At 46.8% G+C, this 19481-nt stretch overlaps 1 protein-coding gene across 1 annotated transcript; it reads right to left on the bottom strand.

Moving 5' to 3' along the window:
* Nucleotides 1–2093: 2093 nt before the first annotated feature.
* LOC311172538 (protein FAM228A-like) lies at nt 2094–12672 on the bottom strand (the record flags this gene model as incomplete). The annotated part of the gene is given in 9 exon segments (XM_084236011.1): nt 2094–2366; nt 4254–4395; nt 5775–5934; nt 6044–6131; nt 6614–6658; nt 6661–6696; nt 7444–7635; nt 8587–8655; nt 12490–12672. Coding segments are annotated over 9 exon segments (1188 nt in total).
* Between the last annotated feature and the right edge of the window lie 6809 nt (nt 12673–19481).

The raw sequence follows: 19481 nt of genomic DNA, 5'->3' as shown, positions 1-19481 counted from the left end.
CACCAGACGTGACCACCTGGTTGCACGTGTCCCCCATAGGTGGTTTGGGTGACGCCAGAACCACTCCACACCACGTGACCCCTGTGGTCATGGCCACTCCGGTGAAGGGTCAGGGAGACCTGCCACTGGGCGAGGGGACAGCCTGCTACCGAGAGAGTGTCTACTCGTGCACTGAATAAAAAGCAAACTTGATCATTTTATTTCTGATTAGATTTTTATCATTCTCTGCTGAGACAATAAAATTTGAAATCTAAGGGGAAAGCTTGATTTACTTTAAAAACTGTGAACTCTCATGATGTGGAAAATATTTTTCAACCTTTAATTTTCTGAGGTATAATTTATTTATGTAAATTCTTGTTTTTTGCATATTTCATAGGACATGCATCTTTAAGCTTTATCATTGCCAATATGTACAGAGAGAATAAAAATATGTTTATGAATGAAACCTTGCAAAATAGACTGATTTACTTTCTTCTCCAAAGGCTCTTGAGAGGCTGCTTAGGACAAAACCAAATCTCCTTTCTGCAACAACGAAAAACCAAGGACAGGATTGGGGGGGGTAAGCTCAGGAGACCCCCATCTTGACTGCCAGCGACACCACCGAACGTTTCTGGGGCTGTTACTTTGGTGGCCTCTCAGTGAGGTCTCTGTGGGACGAGACTGAACCCTCTAGAATCCTGTGCCTGTCTGGCTGAGGGGAGCTCTGGGGGGGGGGGGGGACTTAAGAGTAAAGAAAACACACAAGCAGTGCCCGTCAGCGCGGCTGCACCCGCCCAGCTCCAGGCGCACCGTCCCCACCCTGTCCCCGCGATGCCACGTCCACACCAGGACCGCTGATTCCGCCTCTGCGTGGTGACGTATGAGATTTGTCCTGAAACGCTGATAAAAATAAGGTCCTGTACGCTAAATCCCTGGGTTTCCCCAGCAGGGAAGAGACCAGTCTTTGGAAGGAATGGCTCTGGCTGCCAGACTTCTCAGGGAGCTGAGGCACAGGCCCGCCCCCCCCAACCCCCTTCCTCCGAAAGTAAGCACTGGGCAAAGATTGGCTAGAGCACAATTCAGAATATTCAAAGTTCATCACTCAGTCATTCAGGTTCTCAATCCTCCGTGCTGACTGGTTAAAACACACCGGCCCCAGGGTCTAAGGAAGAGCCGCACTCAGAACCTGAAAGCAAACAGCTGAGCGAGCAGGGTTAAGGGAGAGTGGCCGGCCAGGCGCGGCCTTGCTGAGCAAAGCAGACTGCTGGGCTTTTGAAGGGTTTCAGGAGAGTCTTGTGTGGGTTCAGGGGGGCAGGCGTGGGCTGGTGTTCGTGGGCTGCCTCCGCCTGCCGGCTCCAGAGCTCCACACAGGGGGGCTTAAAGCAGTTCTGGGGTTGCCTGTGAATTAGCTCCAGGATAATCCCTGGGACTAGTCCTGGGTCTGTGGGGACCCGCACTGGGATGAGCTGTGGCTGGCGCCATTTCCCCTGTCTGGATACATCGGGATTCTCTGTAGACTTAGGACAGGGGAGCCTGCAGTGGGTCAGCGTCCACCAAACCCCAGGGGTGATTTAATAGCGGTGCCCCCAGCAACTCCAGCCACCGCCTGTGACTAGGAGCAAAGCTCGGCCCTTCAGTAAATCAAGTTCTCGCCTGATTTTCTGAAGGGCATGTGGGGGTGGGGGGTGCCCTTAGACCACGTATATCCGTGGGGAATGGGGGAGCAGAGGGCAGGACATCAGCAGGGTCCTGTGGGCTCCTCAGCCTCAGGAAGCCCCCCTGGCCAGAGGGCAGCTCCATCCTCTGGAAGAGAACCTCAGCCCTCTGCAGCTTGGCGAAACTTACAAGGCCTGAGTGGACGGGAAGAGAGGGTGCGCCCTGGCCAAAGCACCTGTGCTTTGGCCCCGGAGGGCCAGGACTTGAAGTCAAACGCTGCCACTTTCAAGTTCTGCAACTGACTTGAGCAGTTCACCCACCTCTGGCCCTCATGTCCTGGGAGATAATTCTATGTTGCTGTGAAAAGTTTTAAATGGATATAAAATACCTCACACGGGTCCTACTTCACACCAGGAGCTCGATAAACAGTAACGATTATTATTTTGCTATTTCTTGCTTTATCTTTTCATTTCTGAAGAGAGAAAACAGGTGGGAGATTTCTTAACTGTTGCAGCAGACGCTGGAACCAAATCCAGGGAATCGTGCTTTCCTGCTGTGGCCTCCGAGGAGGAGGCGGGGCGCCTGCGGTCCTGCTTGGCCCCCAGCTGCAGGGAGGCCAGATGCTGCCCCAGGACCTCTGCCGTCATCACTCTTCTCTCCGTGGGAGGCAACCCCCGGCGGAACCCACCTTCCCCGGCAGTCCAGGATCTGGGTCTTTGCTGTCCTAAAACCTACAGAAAAAGAGAACTGAATGTTGGGCAGGAGAGGGGTTCGGGGAGCAGGAGGAAGGCCCCAGCAGAGCCTGACCCTCCCCTCCTGTGGAGACCCTCCAGGCAGCTTCCCAGCGCTGCTCCATCCTCCCTCTGGTTCCAGCAACACTGAAACAGGCTTTCCTGGTTGCTGGACGCCACACACTACTACCCTTCTACGGGAGTGCAGTCGGCAGAGATGCGAGCTGGCCGCAAAATGCTTGCTCTCCCTGCCACTTTGCTCAGACCATCCAGGTTCCCCAGCCCTACAGCTGGGGACGGTCACATGGCTGGTCCAGGCCAAAGAGCTGTCGAGGTCTGGGCCTCCTCCACTCCCAGGGGAGAGCCTCGGGAGCAATTTCATTTTCTTTTTTTTTTTTTTCAGTTGACACATATTTTATTTTTTTCATTGTCTGATAACTTTTTAAATTAATATTTTATTTTATATAATTCTTACATCATTTTTCATTTTTGCACAATGTATGCATTATCCTTTTGGTTATATTCCCCATACAATTGCACCCCCCCTTATTTTGACCCTAGTCCTTCCTCTCCCCTTCCCTCCCCACCCCCCGTAGTGTGTCTCTGGTTTATAGTTGCTTGTTGATTTTGATTTACTTTGTATTAATTAGTCTTTTTCCTGGTCCCTTATTTAAGTTTTCTAGATTCCTGCTATGAGTGAGACCATCCGGTATTTTTCTTTTTCTTTCTGACTTATTTCGCTGAGCATGATCCCTTCTAGGAGAGCAATTTCATTTTAAGATCGCTTTCCAGGGCAACCTCAAAGATGGTTCTGGCTCTTGGGTGAAAAGTAAATGTCTGGGTGTGTAAGCCACACGCCTCTTGGGGACCTCTTGGTAACAGCAGCCAAGCTACCGTGCCAGAGGGCAGAGCGACAGCCGTCACCTTCGGCAGCTCGAGGGCACCTTCCACTCAGGCTGTCCTGCGCAGAAGCAGCTGCTGAGGAAAGGGGTATGATAACTGCTACACAGGAGATGCCATTTCTGGGGGGCACTGGGGAGAAGAGTGGAGCTGGGTCACAAGATCGGAGGTTTTCAAGCTAGAAAGGAGAAACAGTGCCTTGGCCCTTTGTGTGTGGGATGAGGGGGAACAAGGGGTTGTTGAAAGGAGAAACCAAGCTCCACTGGGCCCTCAAGACACGTCACCAACTGGCCACCAACCAGGCGCCCCAGCTGCTCCTGAGTCCCAAAACTCAGGCTTGACGCAGGGAGAGGACACCAGAGAAACAGACCAGGAGCTGGACACCACGGCAGCCTGGCTGTGAGCTCTGGCCAAGGAACCTGTGCAGGAAAACACCTGCACATCAGATGCCTTTTTAAATGAATTACTAATTAAAATAATAACTCTTATAGATCCAAAAATCATTGTGTTTTAGTCTCAATGTCATTTCTAAAATATCCCTACCTATTGTGACTGAACTAAGGTTCTGGTTGGAATGAAATAAGTGGAAAAATGGCAGAAAAGCAGAGACTCAGGGAAAGAGTGGAGGAAATCTTAGTGGGCAGATTCCCTGTGGCCGGGCTTTCCTTACCAGGTAAGGGCACAATCTGGCCCTCAAAAGTGGGGACTAGAGTCCCACAATTTGCTCTTTTTTTGAGTTTCTGCCAAAGGGGTCCTGTCTGCACAGCAGTAACGAGCCCAGAGGCAGCCCCACAAACTCTTGTGTCAAAGAAATTCTCCTGCCTCCCCTTTTTCACGTCCTTCTTTGGTTTCTGCCTCCTCTGGCCTCCGGGTTGGCTGGAGGGAGAGACTTGTCAAGCTCAGATTCCCAAGTCAGGGCTCACTTGCTGGCTCGTGGGTGTTGTGAAACTGGCAGCCACACCCAGCAACCCCCAGATCTCTGCTCACCAGAACCTTCTTTTTATTCCTTTTATTCCCTTTGTTGAGCTTCGAGGAGTAAAACTGCCTTTCAAAAGCAGATTGACTTAAGTCAGTAATTTGTTTCCCTTTATTAAGCGCGTGTTTCTTTTCTGTGCAGATCTTTTCAGGACTGCAAAGAAAAGTAGAAAAACATTTACTCAATACAAACAGAATTAGACCACTCAATAACTACCTGAAAATTAATTTTGTGAACTCAATAGTCTATGAAAAGTCTGAGTGGGCATCACTTGAGGGCTGTCAGTCAGCGCGCCCCAGCACACTCCCACTGGTCACCCTTAGGCAGGCAGTGTGTCTCATAACCCTTCTGCTGAGGCCCAGAGCCTCAGTCCCGACAGGTGGATGTTCTCCTCCTGGGCCTCCTGGCAGCTGGGTACTTAGCCTTGTCCTCAACATCTCCCTCTCCCCGGTGGGCAAGTGAAGCCGTGTATTTGGAACGGGCTCCCTAGTGCTGGGCAGGAACCCTCCAGGCCCTCCAGAGCAGAGACACCTCCCCAAACTTACTTAAAATGGACCAAATAAAATACTAGAACTATAAGAATAAAACAACTGAAAGTGAGAACCCAATGGGTAGGTTTAACAACAGGTTATTAGGCACAACTAAAGAGATAACTAAAATATCTAGAATCCAATATAAAATGACAAAAGGGGTGGAAACTACACAAGAAAGGATAAGAGACAGAGAGGATGCAGTGAGAAAACCTGAAATATGTTTAACTGAGTCCCAGAAAGAGAGGAGAGAGTGAGTATGGCAGAAGTTAATCATCAAAGGAAAAATGACTTAAGACTTCCCAGAACCAATTTAAGACATCTCTTTCCAGTACAAGACGACCCATGAGTTCCAAGTGGAATAAATAAAAGAAATCCAGATGTGGAAACACCGCTGTAAAACTACTGAAAATCAAACCAAAAAAATCTTTGAAGCATCCCAAAAGACAGTTACCATCAAAGAATCAACAGAAAGCCTGGCAGCTGACTTCTCAAATCAACAAGTAAAAACAAGTAGGATAGATGCCGAAAGAAAGCTGCCAACCCTACATTCTTGATCCCGTTAAAACATCCTGTAAGGCCTCCCTAGTGGCTCAGGCAGTTGAGCGCAGCGCTGTGAAGCTGTCTGCAGCCTCTGCAGTGCCAGTTGGATCCCGGCGGGCCAGCGAGGGGCCCACATGGCGCAGCAGACCTCTCCTGTCTCACCCGCTGCTCCCCTCAGCAGTGTATTTCCTCAGTCTGCCTGTTCTGTTCCCTGCTCTCTCTCTGGTGAATCCTGTCACCCTCCCGGGCATCTGGTCTGTACCCCGGTTCTTGTATAAATAAATAAATAAATAAATAAAATTAGGTAAATAAATAAATAAATAAATATTTAAAAAAAAATATCCTGTAAGAAGAAGCTGAAATCTGCAGAAGTTTCTAGCCGATGTGAGTCCAACTCCATGACATTCTGCAAAAGGCAAAACCAGGGAGACAGTGTTAGGGTGGCTGCTCAGCAGTTACCAGTGCTTATTGCTGTGAGGTTTCTGTCTTGCCAGCCTCTCAGGAGCTTTGTGCCACTCCTTTGGACTCACACTCTGCAGCGTAAATGTGAACTGGGGCAATCTGGCATCCAACCTGGCCTTCTCCATTTCTTGAAATTCTTTTAAGGTATAGTGCTTTCCTACAAGAGAGAAGACCTGAATCAGCTCTCTCAAAGTCAGCGCCACTCACCTAGGAAATCATTGAACAATTAAAAACCTCTAATTTCAAGCCCAGGGATCACAGAGTACCTGTCTCATACTGTAAAGCGGCTCTCTTCTCTTTATCCATCTTTTGCTGTCTTTTAAACAGAGGATCACAAAATGGTAGGACTGTAACCTACAAAAAAAGTGACTCTCTGAGGACCCCAGTAGGATCGTATTAAGCTTTTTTTTTATTTTTAAAAAATATTTATTTATGCATACAAGAACTGGGGTACAGGCCAGAGGTGTGGGGGGCGAGAGGATTCACCAGAGACAAGAGAAGGGAGCGGAACAGGCAGATCTGCTGAAATACACTGCTGAGGGGAGCAGTGGGCGAGACAGGAGAGGTCTGCTGCACCATGTATGTTACTCCCTGGCTGGGGATTAAACTCATGTCGCAGTGGCTGGTGATAGCTTGATAGCACTGAGACTTAACCCCTGTGCCACCAGGGAGGCCCTCAACTAGTAAGTTTTGTGATGGGTTGGATGGCTTTCAAGAACAATAACCATAAGGCAAAAATAAATGTAAAAAAATCTATGTAATCCTATGTTCAATAAAATTATTTTTTTTCAGTGAAAAAAAAAAAAACAAAGAAAAAAGAAACAAAAGAAACTTACCTTTCCATAATTTGGGTTCTTTTTCTTCTTATAAAAAGAATTGTATATACTTCAGGATCATAAAAATCTCCAAATATAATTGCCTTGGGGTGGGTGGGAATACACCTCAGAGCAAATCACACATTCAAATGTGTTTTTGCAAGATTCTAAAAAGCCAAATACAGTATTCCATTTTTACATAAAATCATAAGCTCAAAGGGCTCGAAGAAGCCCCAGGAGTAACCAAGACTGCAGTGAGACGCCGCCATCACTGAGATGCCATCAGCCAGTCAGCCTTACTTTAGGACTGACTGTCTGCTCTGTTGGGCAGGCGCCTTTTTGGTAGTTCTAACCACTAGGAAGTTTGTCCTTAGCCTGAGTTGAAATCCACTTTGTCACTGCAGGTGCAGACTGAGCCTCTCCCCTAGAGAACACAAACTCCATCTCCCCATCAACCATACGTCAGCCTTTTAAATCCTAAAAGGAACATTCCCCTTCATGTCTTCTCTTCCCCAAGAGGGTCTTTCCTCTGGCGTCATCAAGCCTCCACCCTCTTCTAAAGGTTCCGCAACTGGTGGTGGGGAGGTGTCACCCAGTGAAGGCCTATGAGACTTCAGGGGAACTCTGAACTTCCAGTGTGTTAAGACAAGGGTCCCCTGGCATCCTTTCTACCTCTTCTTCCTGCTTGGAACCCAAGAACACAGACCTAGCGACCTCGACTTGCAAGCAACCAAATGCATTTACAAATGTGAGGGTGATGGGCATAAACTGAAAATATGAATCTTAGGAAATAAAGCAATAGGGAAAAAAGCCTGGGTGATTAATATACCCAATTTTTAAAAATTCAGTACCATTTTTTTTGAGTGCTTTAAAAAATATTCAACATTTTCTTGTTTCCTTTTTTCCATCCTTCTGTATGAAATTACTTTTTCCATAATTTTCTGCTGAAGAGGCTCTGCAACATTTTCAGTCCATTTTTTATGTAACATCTCTTTTCGTCTCTCCTTAAAAATATCCAGATGCTGAAAATATGTATCCAATTTCTAATGCAAGCGATACAAACAAGGAAAACAAATTATTAAGTTTTCCATGTATTGTCATTTAAGTAAGGGGAAGGTGCTTTTTGCCAGCCTAAACTCTTTGAACATTAGGTTGCAAACACAGCATACTATAATTGGAGAACAGAATAAAGTTCAGGAAGAGAATGTGAAAGCACAGAGCAGGAAGAACTCATAAAAAGTTGTAGACCACAATGTGCTTGGATATTAAACCACATCCAAGCCATTCCTAACGTGTTACACTCCTGCTTCTTTGTCTTTCAAAACATTTCCAGCTCCCCCATTTCATGTCTCTAGATTTTTCTCATTGGTAAAGTCTATGACCAAATTAGTAGAGTAGAAAGAACTCCACAGTTGCTCCAGCACTGCTCCGTCTGAATCCATAAAGGGAAGTCACCCCACTACCTCTTCCAGAGCGCTAATGAGAACATACTTGAACTTCCCTTAGGAATTATAAATCATGATACAAATGTGAAAAACATTATTTTAAACCGAATTTCAATCCCTTTCATTGAAGTCAAAACCTCCTTAAATTTATGAACCCCTTAGTGACTCTCAGTATGCTTGGTCGTTACCATTAAATATTAATCTGTTTCTGTTGGCTTAATGGATCCCCACCAGGATCCATGTGGGAATATACAAGGACGAAAATATTGAGGAAGAGTTTCTCTTCAGTACTGGAACAAAGAGAACAATCTCTCCCACTCTTAAGGTTGAACGGGGATCCCCGGCACTTAAGTGATCCTGCAGAGGTGACACAATCTCAGATGTATAAAGTATAATAAAAAAAAACTAGAAAACAAGTGACTCAGGGAAAGAAGGCTCATTCTTCCAGCAAAATCAATCTCTGTGATATAGAAACAGTCACTGGACCACATTGCTCTGCGCCATCTTACCTAGAACACGCTGCGGGTCCAGTCTGCAGGTAACTCTTACCTTCACAACATAATTTTCTCTAAATAATATCGTGTGCACAGCTTCATCAATGTCTTCTCTAGCTAATTCCTGTAATTACAGAATTAGATATTAGGATGTAAATGCCAGAAGAAACAAAGCAGAATGACAAAACTCAGTATATTTTACCAATAGTTTGAGTGGAAATCTCACATTTATATCTCAAAACATATTTTATAAATTTCGATTATGGAAATTTTCAAACAAATTTCCATGATCCCATCACCTTAGCTTAACAATTATCAGCTCTTTATTATTTATTTTTTGGGCCTCCCAGGTGGCGCAGCGGTTGGGCGCTGGGTTGCGAAGCTGCCCGCGGCCTCTGCGGCGCCGGTTCGATCCCCGGCTGCTCCCCGGCCACCAGAGGAGGGTCCCACATGGCGCGCAGACCTCTCCTGCCGCCCGCTGCTCCCCTCAGCAGTGTACTTCGGTCCTTCTGCCTGCTCTGCTCCCTGCTCTGGCTCTGGTGAATTCTCTCACCCTCCCGGCTTCTGACTGTACCCAGTGCATGTATAAACCAAACAAACAAACAAACAAATAGATAAATAAATAAGACATGCCTCTAGAAAATTTAAAAAATAAATAAATAAATAAATAATTATTTATTTTTTTTGGTGGGACCCTCGCCGGTGGCTGGGGATCGAACTGGCACTGCAGAGGCTGCGGGCAGCCTTGCAACCCAGCGCTCAACTGCTGCACCAGCAGGGGAGGCCCAATTATCAGCTCTTTAAATTCATTAGAATTTTGAATAATGAACAGCCAAATGTGATTAGAAGATTTCTAGAAGGTTAAAAAAACAATAATCAAGTCAGAGTCAATCTCATTTCATCTAAATTCCAACTCTCTCCTCTACCTCCACCCAGATCACTTTGAAACATATCCCTCACAGATACTATTAAATCATATAAAATACCAAGAAAGCTACTAATTAAAGATCCTCTGTGAAACAAACACCTCCTTTCAGGCATTCAATAGATATGTTTTAATTTTTTTAAGATTTATTTATTTATGCATACAAGAGCTGGAGTGCAGGCCAGAGATGCAGGGGATGAGAGGATTCACCAGAGACAGAGTGGGGAACAGAACAGGCAGATTGACTGAAACACACTGCTGAGAAGAGCAGCGGGCAAGACAGGCGAGGTCTGCTGTGCCATGTGGGTAGCTCTCTGGCTGGGGATCGAACTTGGGCTGCAGAGGCTGTGGATAGCTTCATAGTGCAAGACTTAACCCCCTGAGCCACCAGGAAGGTTCCTCCCCCCCATAGATATGTTTTATTTATTTATTTATTTTAAAAGATTTATTTATACAAGCACTGGGTAGAGTCAGAGGCGCGGGAGGGTGAGAGAATTCACCAGAGCCAGAGCGGGGAGCAGAACAGGCAGAGTGATGAAGTACACTGCTGAGGGGAGCAGCGGGCGGCAGGAGAGGTCTGCGCGCCATGTGGGACCCTCGCCCGGTGGCCGGGGATTGAACTGGCGCTGTAGAGGCTGCAGGTAGCTTCGCAACCCAGCGCTCAACCGCTGTGCCACCAGGGAGGCCCACCCAATAGATATGTTTTAAAAGGCTGTAGATGGGGCCTCCCCAGTGGCGCAGCGGTTGAGCGCTGGGTTGCGAAGCTGCCTGCAGCCTCTGCAGCTCCAGTTCGATCCCTGGCTGCTCCGCGGCCACCGGAGGAGGGTCCCAAATGGCGCGCAGACCTCTCCTGCCGCAGACCTCTCCTGCCGCCCGCTGCTCCCCTCAGCAGTGTACCTCGGTCCTTCTGCCTGTTCTGCTCCCCGCTCTGGCTCTGGTGAATTCTCTCACCCTCCCGTGCTTCTGACTGTACCCAGTGCTTGTATAAATAAATAAACAAATAAATCTTAAAAAAAAAGCATTTAAAAAAAAAAAAGGCTGTAGATGTTCTCTGGTTTCTGCTAGATCCCTTTCTAAGTCAAAACCTCCTCATAAGTCAAAACTGAGGAACTACAGAAAGTTCAACTGGTCCAGAGTCTCACCAAGTCAGGGGCCGCTCCTGGCTAGAGCCCCAGATGCTATATCCTGGGACCTGCTGTTTCCTTTATGAGTTTGGGTAAAGTTGAAGCTTTAGGGCTTTTCCTTTGGATCATCATGAAATGATCTTCCAGCTTTTACACTTATAGAACTAAGTAGGAACAAATGGGAAGGCAATAAAAACCCAGTGTCTTGGAAAAGAAATGCTACCACTTACAAGAATGATCTAGTATAGGGCCTCCCCGGTGGCATAGCAGGTTGAGCACAGTGCTGTGAAGCTGTCCACAGCCTCTGTAGCATGGGTTCAATTCCCTGCCAGCCAGGGAGATACCCACAGGGCGCCGCAGACCTCACTTTTCCCACCCACTGCTCCCCTCAGCAGTGCTTTCCGTTTGTCTGCCTGTTCTGCTCCCCACTCTGTCTCTGGTGAATCTTCTCACCCCCCACACCTCTGGTCTGTACCCCAGCTATTTGTATGAATAAAAAAATAAATCAAGTCCTCCATATTGTTTAAAAAAAAAAAAAAAAGAATGATCTAGTACAAAATGATATAGTCCCTTAAGACAATATTGTTCAATGTCTGGCTCTTCTTTCAGTTTTGCCACAGTGAGTGCATCAAAACCAAACTCCAAACTCAAATATCGAATTTGAGAATAAGAGAAAGCTCAAAAAAAAAAAAGAGTCATATTTTTCCCCATATACATAACAGCTTCCCATGAAATCTAAAGTGACACAAGCACTTGGATCTTCTCCAAAATAAAAGTCTTTTGAAAATATAAATAGAACCTTGCTTGAAAACCTGTCTACACTTATTTTAAGATGACAACTGAAAAAATCATGTAAACAAATGTTTTCCCCTGACACCAAATACAAATTCGGGGAAAAAAATCAACTTATTTATTTGAACTAGAAACATACACTGTGACAAGCATTTTGGAAAATCACATTTTTTGCAGTCATCCTATTAACATTATTAACAAATGTCAGATCCCCTATGAGACATGGGTCAGATTTCCAAAGTGCCTTTTTTATTTAAGAAAATACAGTTTTTGCTTTGCTGGCTCCTTCTCTGTGATTTTGTCAAAAAATAGGAGTATGTTAATAATTTCTACCAGCATTTTTGAAAGCCACAGCTTTCTGTGCAGAAGTGTCACTACTAACTGCCATGACGGCAAAAGGAACAAAATAGGGCCCCCCGGTGGCGCAGCGGTTGAGCACTGGGTTGCGAAGCTGCCCGCAGCCTCTAGAGCACCGGTTCGATCCCCGGCTGGATCCCCGGCTCGGTCCCCGGTTCGATCCCCGGCTGCTCCCCGGCCACCAGAGGAGGGTCCCGCATGGCGCGCAGACCTCTCCTGCCGCCCGCTGCTCCCCTCAGCAGTGTACTTCGGTCCTTCTGCCTGCTCTGCTCCCCGCTCTGGCTCTGGTGAATTCTCTCACCCTCCCGCGCTTCTGACTGTACCCAGTGCATGTATAAATAAATAAATAAATGTTAAAAAAAAAAAAAAAGGAACAAAACAACGTATCCAAGTGATGTACAACATCACATCACATCACAACCCCCCCAAACCCAACATGCTTATGAGAAGGTCATTGCTGCATCAACCCCTGAAACCTCACAAATGAATCGGGGAGACCAGAGCTCCGGCCTGGGGCGCACAGCCCTGGCTCAGGTGGGTGATAGGGGGGACTCGAAGCACCTCCTCCTTGGCAGCCCTGACCTGAGTCCCCCCCCCCACAGCCCTGACCTGAGCCCCCACCTGGCCCCCGACAGCCCTCTCTTGAGTCCCCCAACAGCCCTGACCTGAGTCCCCCGACCGACCTGATCTGAGTCCCCCGAGACCTGATCTGAGCACCCGCCCCCCGACAGCCCTGACCTGAGTCCCCCGACATCCTGACCTGAGCGCCCCCCCCCCAGCTGTTCCGGTTCCCGTTGGGGAGTAACACGCGAGGGGAACAGCCCCTGCCCGGCGCCCGGCGCTGCTTCACCTCCATCAGGTCAACCTCCGCGGGCTCCGGCCATTCTCTCCATTTCTCCGCCTTGACGCGTCCCTCGCAGCGGGGCGTTCGCGAGGCCGCCATGGGTGCCGGGCCCCTGCGGGGAGGTGAGGACTTTGGGGAGACTGGGGCTGCGCCGGCAAAGGGGGGCCGCTGCGCGGAGGGGCGGTTGGAACCCTTGCCCTCCCGCCGAGGGGCGTCGGGGAGGGCGCCCCCAGAGCTCGCAGGCCTCGCCCCCACCCCTGCCCGGGCCGCTGCTTCAAAAACGCGGGGCTGATGCCTCCCCCGCGCGTTGCCTAAAGGCCAAGTCAGGTAACCAGCGGGGTCCTCCGCCCCATTTGGGGCAGGATGGCTGGAACCCCGCCTTGGCCGCTGGGGTGGGGGGTCCCGGAGGAGGAAAGTCAGGGTCCCCACCTGCCACCCTCGCCCTCGGGAGGCCCTGTGACACACGTGGGGTTTCAACCGTCCAATCCAACATGGCCTCGCATTCTTTAAAGTCATGAGGGTGGGTCTCCCTGCTGGCGCACGGGGTGAAGCACCACGCTATGAAGCTGTCCGCAGCCTCTGTAGCACGAGCTCCATCCCCGGCCGGCCAGGGAGCTACCCACATGGCGAGGCAGACCTCTCCTGCCTCGCCCGCTGCTCCCCTCAGCAGTGCATTTCACTCAGTCTGCCTGTTCTGTTCCCCACTCTGTCTCTGGTGGATCCCCTCACCCCCTGCATCTCTGACCTGTACCCCAGCTCTTGTGTGCACAAATAAATAAATCTTTTTAAAAATAAATAAATAAATAAATAAATAAAATCATGATGATGAAGCCATGGACTAGCTGTTGATGAGAACACAGCTGCGCAGGGGACTGGAGCAAGAGGAGTGAGCAAAACCAAATACAAATAATTGGAAAACCGGCAAGGGTGATCCTGCTTGCTCATGCATAACTGGAGTCTTTTAGGAGGCAAGAACAAATGTTTAAAAGAGTGGTTTTTTTTTTTAATCCAGGACATGAGCCTTTCTCTTGAAAGAGCAGGTGCTGCACCATGAAAAAGTGACAGAGGTCAATCCCAGACTTAGTCTAACATAATTGACTTTAAAAATAAATAATCCTCGGAGCAGCCAGGCAAGAACCGCCAGGTCACTTTAAACAGGGACCATGCAGGGAGGCCTAGAAAAGAGTGCCGTGAGGGTCAAGAATTTTAATTTCCAGTTAAACTGTCCTTAAAGGATAAAGGAAAGAGGTCTTTTGTGAGGGGTCTCTTTAACTTGACATAATGTTTTTGTTACAAACTCAATAGGTTTGTTGCTTTGACATGTCCCAAATAGACCAGACCCAATTTTTATCAGGTAAAGAGCTTATTACCTGTGCAGATAATGGAGATAAGAGGCTAAGCCCCCAAGACTGCCTCCCTGGAAGCCTCCCAGGGAGCTACCCACATGGTGCGGCAGACCCCTCCTGTCTTGCCCACTGCTGCCCTCAGCAGTGTGTTTCAGTCGATCTGCCTGTTCTGCTCCCCACTCTGTCTCTGGTGAATTCTCTTACCCCCACATCTCTGGCCTGCACCCCAGCTCTTGTATGCATTAAATAAACAAATCTTGCAAACAAACAAACAAACAAAAGACTGCCTCCCTGGAAAAATACCTGAAGGGGGTTTCAAAAGAAAGACTGACAAAGGAGTCTCTGGTGACTGGGGGTTGAAGGTACCAGCAGGCTGGGCATTTGGGCAGCTTCCACAGATCGCATGTTTACAAAATGGTGGCTCCACACCTCTCTTAGGTGGAGATTTTAGTACACTAATGAAGTTGGTGTGAACTTCAGGTCACGAATGAAGATCTATACATGCTCTGAATTCTTTATGCACTGGCAAGGTGCTTAAATCATACAGGGAATTAAAATTTATCTGGAATGTTTTGTATGAGTTCTTGAATAAAACTTGGGAACCAAGGTGATGTTTTTCCTGGTCTCTCTGCAGTGTGGGTTGAACAGAGCATTGGAAATGCCAGTAAAGGGCTTTCCCTGGGCTGTCACTCACTTATTTGTAATCAGACTTTTTTCTATTTAAAATTTTCATCTCTTCTGGTAGTAAAACCCAAATGGGCTTCTTTAAGGAAACTGCCAGAGACTTGACATTAAGCAGGTAGATAGAGTGTGGAGGTCTGAGGCTTTGGTCCTCACTTTTACTTTAAAAGGTATGACAATAGTTTTATCTGGAAATGCAATCTTGGGGACTCGAAATCCACCTAATCCACTGACTGTTTCCTCGGGTTCTCTTTTTACCAGAAGATGGCAGCGTTGGAGGCAGGTAGGGGAGTTGGAGTATTGTTTTCTGATTGCAACTTCCTTTTAATGACGCTATTGTGTATGTTAGCACTTTTCTTCCAATAGAATAAAATGGGGTCCTTTGTCATAGCTGCATATCCTACGACCCTTGAGAAAAGGGTTTGGAGAGTGACTGTAAAAGTTCCAGGTTTTGAATGAAGTAAAAATGTACCCCCCAAAAATGTTAGAAATAATTGCTAGATTGTCCTTTTAAAGTTAGTCCTTTGCTGAGTTTTTAAGTAGGCACTTGATTCTCCAGACATAACCCTACTAAATCAGAGATCTTATAGCAGTGGAATCTTTTCCTCACTGTTTCTCCCACTAAACTCTAGGCTAGAGGGCTTGTGTCTGGTCATCTTTATACCCCCAGCATCTGGCAGAATATCTGACCAAAAAAAAAAAAAAAAAAAGAAGAAGAAGAAGACAATAAATACTTATGTAAATAATGAATAATTAAATGAGACATACTCTTGACTTCTACATGAAATGAAATTCAATATCAACATAATCAATATTTAAGTGACTGAAGACTCTTCAGCCAAGAGAGAATCAACCTTATAAGCCTCACAGTAGACCTCTGTAGAGTTGCCATTTTGACCTAGTCAGAAAGTATCTTTATTCATTTACGACTGTAACAGAGAAAAGCAGTTCTATGCCCCAAAGTTGTTTAAGACAAAAATCTCAGTGTCATTTGTGAAGTGTTAGTCTTGTCCATAGAATAAACTTGCACTTGGATTCTATTTTAAAAATTCTAAATAGAGGGCCTCCCTGGTGGCACAGTGGTTGAACGCTGGGTTGCGAAGCTGCCCGCAGCCTCTGCAGCACCGGTTCTATCCCCGGCCACCTGGCGAGGGTCCCACATGGCGAGCAGACCTCTCCTGCCGCCCACTGCTCCCCTCAGCAGTGTACTTCGGTCCTTCTGCCTGTTCTGCTCCCCGCTCTGGCTCTGGTGAATTCTCTCATCCTCCCGCACTTCTGACTGTACCCCAGTGCTTGTATAAATAAATAAATCTTGGGCCTCCCCGGTGGCGCAGCGGTTGAGCGCTGGGTTGCGAAGCTGCCCGCGGCCTCTGCGGCGCTGGTTCGATCCCCGGCTGCTCCCCGGCCACCGGAGGAGGGTCCCACATGGCACGCAGACCTCTCCTGCTGCCCACTGCTCCCCTCAGCAGTGTACTTCGGTCCTTCTGCCTGCTCTGCTCTCAGCTCTGGCTCTGGTGAATTCTCTCACCCTCCCGTGCTTCTGACTGTACCCAGCGCATGTATAAACAAAACAAACAAACAAAACCAGCAAACAAATAAAGCATGCCTCTATAAAAAAAAAAAAATTAAATAAATAAATAAATAAATAAATAAATCTTAAAAAAAAAAAAGTTCTAAATAGATTTAGGCTGCCTTTTATAAAGAAGGCTTCTGAAATATCCAGATTTCGCCTGAACAGGAAGACTACCATGGAGTAAGCATTAATGAATGATTCATGGGAAAAGGACTAGCCTCACTTTACCTAAGCTTTTCTTCTGCCAGATAAAATCAAGGTAGAGTTAACAATACTCCTTTAATGATGATGTGATTTCTAGAAGTCTGACTTGACTGATGAGGTAATATAAAAGGGGGGAAGAGACTAAAGAGTGTTATATCCTTCAGGACCTCCCCCTAAATTCCAACCCCTCAGCATGATCTCTAACTTGCCTGCCTGTCTCTTCTGTCTCAGCCTTCTTGAGCCATTCCCCCTCTTCTTACTGCCCATGGTGGTCATTGGCGAGGCCTGTCTGGCCCCACCTCTCTGGCAAAATGCCTCCCCTCAGCACTGGACTCTTGGTGGAATGCTTCCTTCTGTGACTTTGTGTTTGGCTGCGTCTTCTTGGCCCCAGGGGTACATACCTAACCGGAGCGGGGATCAGGTACTCATAATTTCCTCCTAGGATTTTATTAGACTTTTGAACAAAAGCACTGAGACTGGGAGAGGTATATGCGTCATGTTCAGGACAGCACTCTAGGGAGAAGGCCTGGGGTCTCTTGTACCAGGCCCAGTGTTGTCAAGGTGCTTACCCTTCATGAGGAATTCCTGTTTTTCTCAGGATTCCATGAGGCACATCCATCCGTACATCAGGACACATAAGCCATCTAATGGATCCCAGTTTTACTTTTGCTTGTTAGTTCTGGTTAGCTTGTTACTGACAACCCACAGGATCCTCATTAATTAGAAACTGTATGAGCCTTCAGAGAATATGTGAGATATTGGAACTGGTATTCTTACCCAAGCACAGTGAAAGGAAAGGACTCCACTCTCTGCCAAACAGAGTGGGAAACCATAGCTTGCGATATGATGTTATCTGGAGTTTGCTTCATAATCATCCAGTTGAAGGACAGGGATGGCAAAAACAATTAAAAAAAAAAATAAATGAAGTCACCCATTTGAGGATGAGAAGTAGGTATAGATACAGATGAAGCAAGACTGGCCATGAAGTGACCATTCATTATTGAAGCCAGATGCTGGATACATTAGGTGTCATATAACGATCTTGATTTTTGGCATACTTTTCAAAAAGTTCCCTAAAAATTAATCTAGTTGTTACATTGATTGGGCATGAGGCACTGGAAGACTGGATAAGTATCAGGGAAAAGTAAAGTGAAAGAGGATGAAGGCTATAGAATGAGAGGGTTAAGTGAATAAAGCAAGAATTAAAAGCTCAGATGCCAGAAATCTGCAGTTAAGGCATAAAACTAAATACAAGGTCACACTTATTTATTGTCAGGGCCACCATGAATAAATCCCATTCTGTTCATGGCCCTCAAGTGGATACATTGATCTTGTGAGTTGTTGAATTACAACTCCATTTGAATTAACAATGCTGCCAGTCTTTCATGGGAAGGCTAGAGCAGTGGCTGGGAAAGAGGCAACTCTGATAACTATGTATGTATGTGGAACGGATGGAAGGAAAGGGCTCAGACCCCCCAAGCTTTTGCAAAGGCTCCCAGGTGTCCCCTTTTCCAATGTTCGAGAACCTACTATGTCAAATTGTGACAAGAAGTAAACTTACCATGACCAAGGGTGATATGCAGAATCAACAAGTGGTTAATCACTTGTGGGTAAACTCAAAAGGAATTTTTTAATTTTCTTAGGACTACTGGACAAACCTGGGGAGAGTACCCGGGTGTGGATTTTAAGAGTACCTTCCCAAGGAGGCACAACTTAATTTAGGGAAAGATCGAATGAATTGAGACAGACATTTGGCAAGGTAGCTATTATTTTTATTGGATCTTTCCAATAATACTTCTTAACATCTGGGGAAAATAATTTGTAATGAGTATTAATACATGATATTGTTACTTCTTAATTATCATACTGATACTGAACTCAAAAGTGAAATTTATTACAGATTCTTTCTTAGACATAGTACAATTCTTGAGTGCCTTCCTTGGTCCTCACCCTGAATGATTGCTGCTGAGGGGTGGCTTCCTCTGAAGCAGTCTCCTTTTATGTCCTCTTTTACCAGGAGGGTTAGGGTATGTGCTCCTTGGTTGTTAAAAGCTTCTGAAGATGACAGGAGAGAAGAGTTAAATGAGAGGCTTGTGAGAGCAGAAAAAGTTCCTCCGCCCAGCGCAGCTGATGCCCCTGCAACTCCTGCCAGTGCTGGCGACTCACCTCGCAGGCAAGGCCCCGTCTAAACCTCCTGCCTCAGTCTCTCCTTATTCCATCTGGATTCAGACACAGGCAGAGATTTGGGGAGAGTCAATCCTTTCACAGGTGGGATACATCACTGACGTGTGATAATTTGGGAGCCCTGCTTTTAGATGTTAATATGTCTGGAGTACTAATGTACACTAGGATTATTGTGAGTTAGGAAAAACGAGATTCCTTTCTGCACTTCTCTTTTTAAACCTCTCACCTTCACTAACAGCTGACAGATGACCCTCTGACTTCACTGAGAAGAATGAAGGAAACATAATTTAAAAGCCTCCTTACAAAGTTCACCAAAAGCTTCATCTACCTCCATGTATCTGCTTTCCTTCCCCTCACAATGGACGGGCTATCCTGCCCTCCTATCCTGCCCTTCAGGTCCCGGGTCCCATCTCTTTACAGGTGAAGAGAAGAGGCGGGAGGGGGAGTGGATGAGGGAATGGAGATATGCCAATATCTCTTAAGTAGAGATAATGAGAAGGATTCTCAGAAGAAAAGATTTGGTCAGAGGTCTGAGTGAATTGAGGGAGTCAGGTATGGAGTCATTCTGGAAAAAGAATGTTCCAGACAAATGGACTGGCAGAGACAAATGCCTGAGATAAGAGTGAGACAGGCCTGTTAAGAACACCAGGAAAAGCCAGCGAGGATGGAGGACAGCGACTGTGGAAAGAAAAGCAGAAGACGGGGTTTGCAGAGGCGGCAGGTGTCCAACCATACAGCTGGTTAGAAGCCACGATTAGGAGTTAGAATAAGATCCAGTGTCAGAAGAAGCCATTCAAAGACTTTGAGGAAGGAAAAAATCTGGCCTAATTAACATTTTTTTTAAACTATGGCTGCTGCATGGAGAACTGAGTACACAGGGGTGAGAGCAGAAGAGGGAACCGTCCAGGCGGCCAGTGCTC

Source organism: Talpa europaea (genome assembly GCF_964194135.1).
Source record: "Talpa europaea genome assembly, chromosome: 6".
NCBI classification, from domain to species: domain Eukaryota; kingdom Metazoa; phylum Chordata; class Mammalia; order Eulipotyphla; family Talpidae; genus Talpa; species Talpa europaea.
Note: the sequence above shows the minus strand (reverse complement) of the source record. Positions and strands in the feature narration are given on the sequence as shown.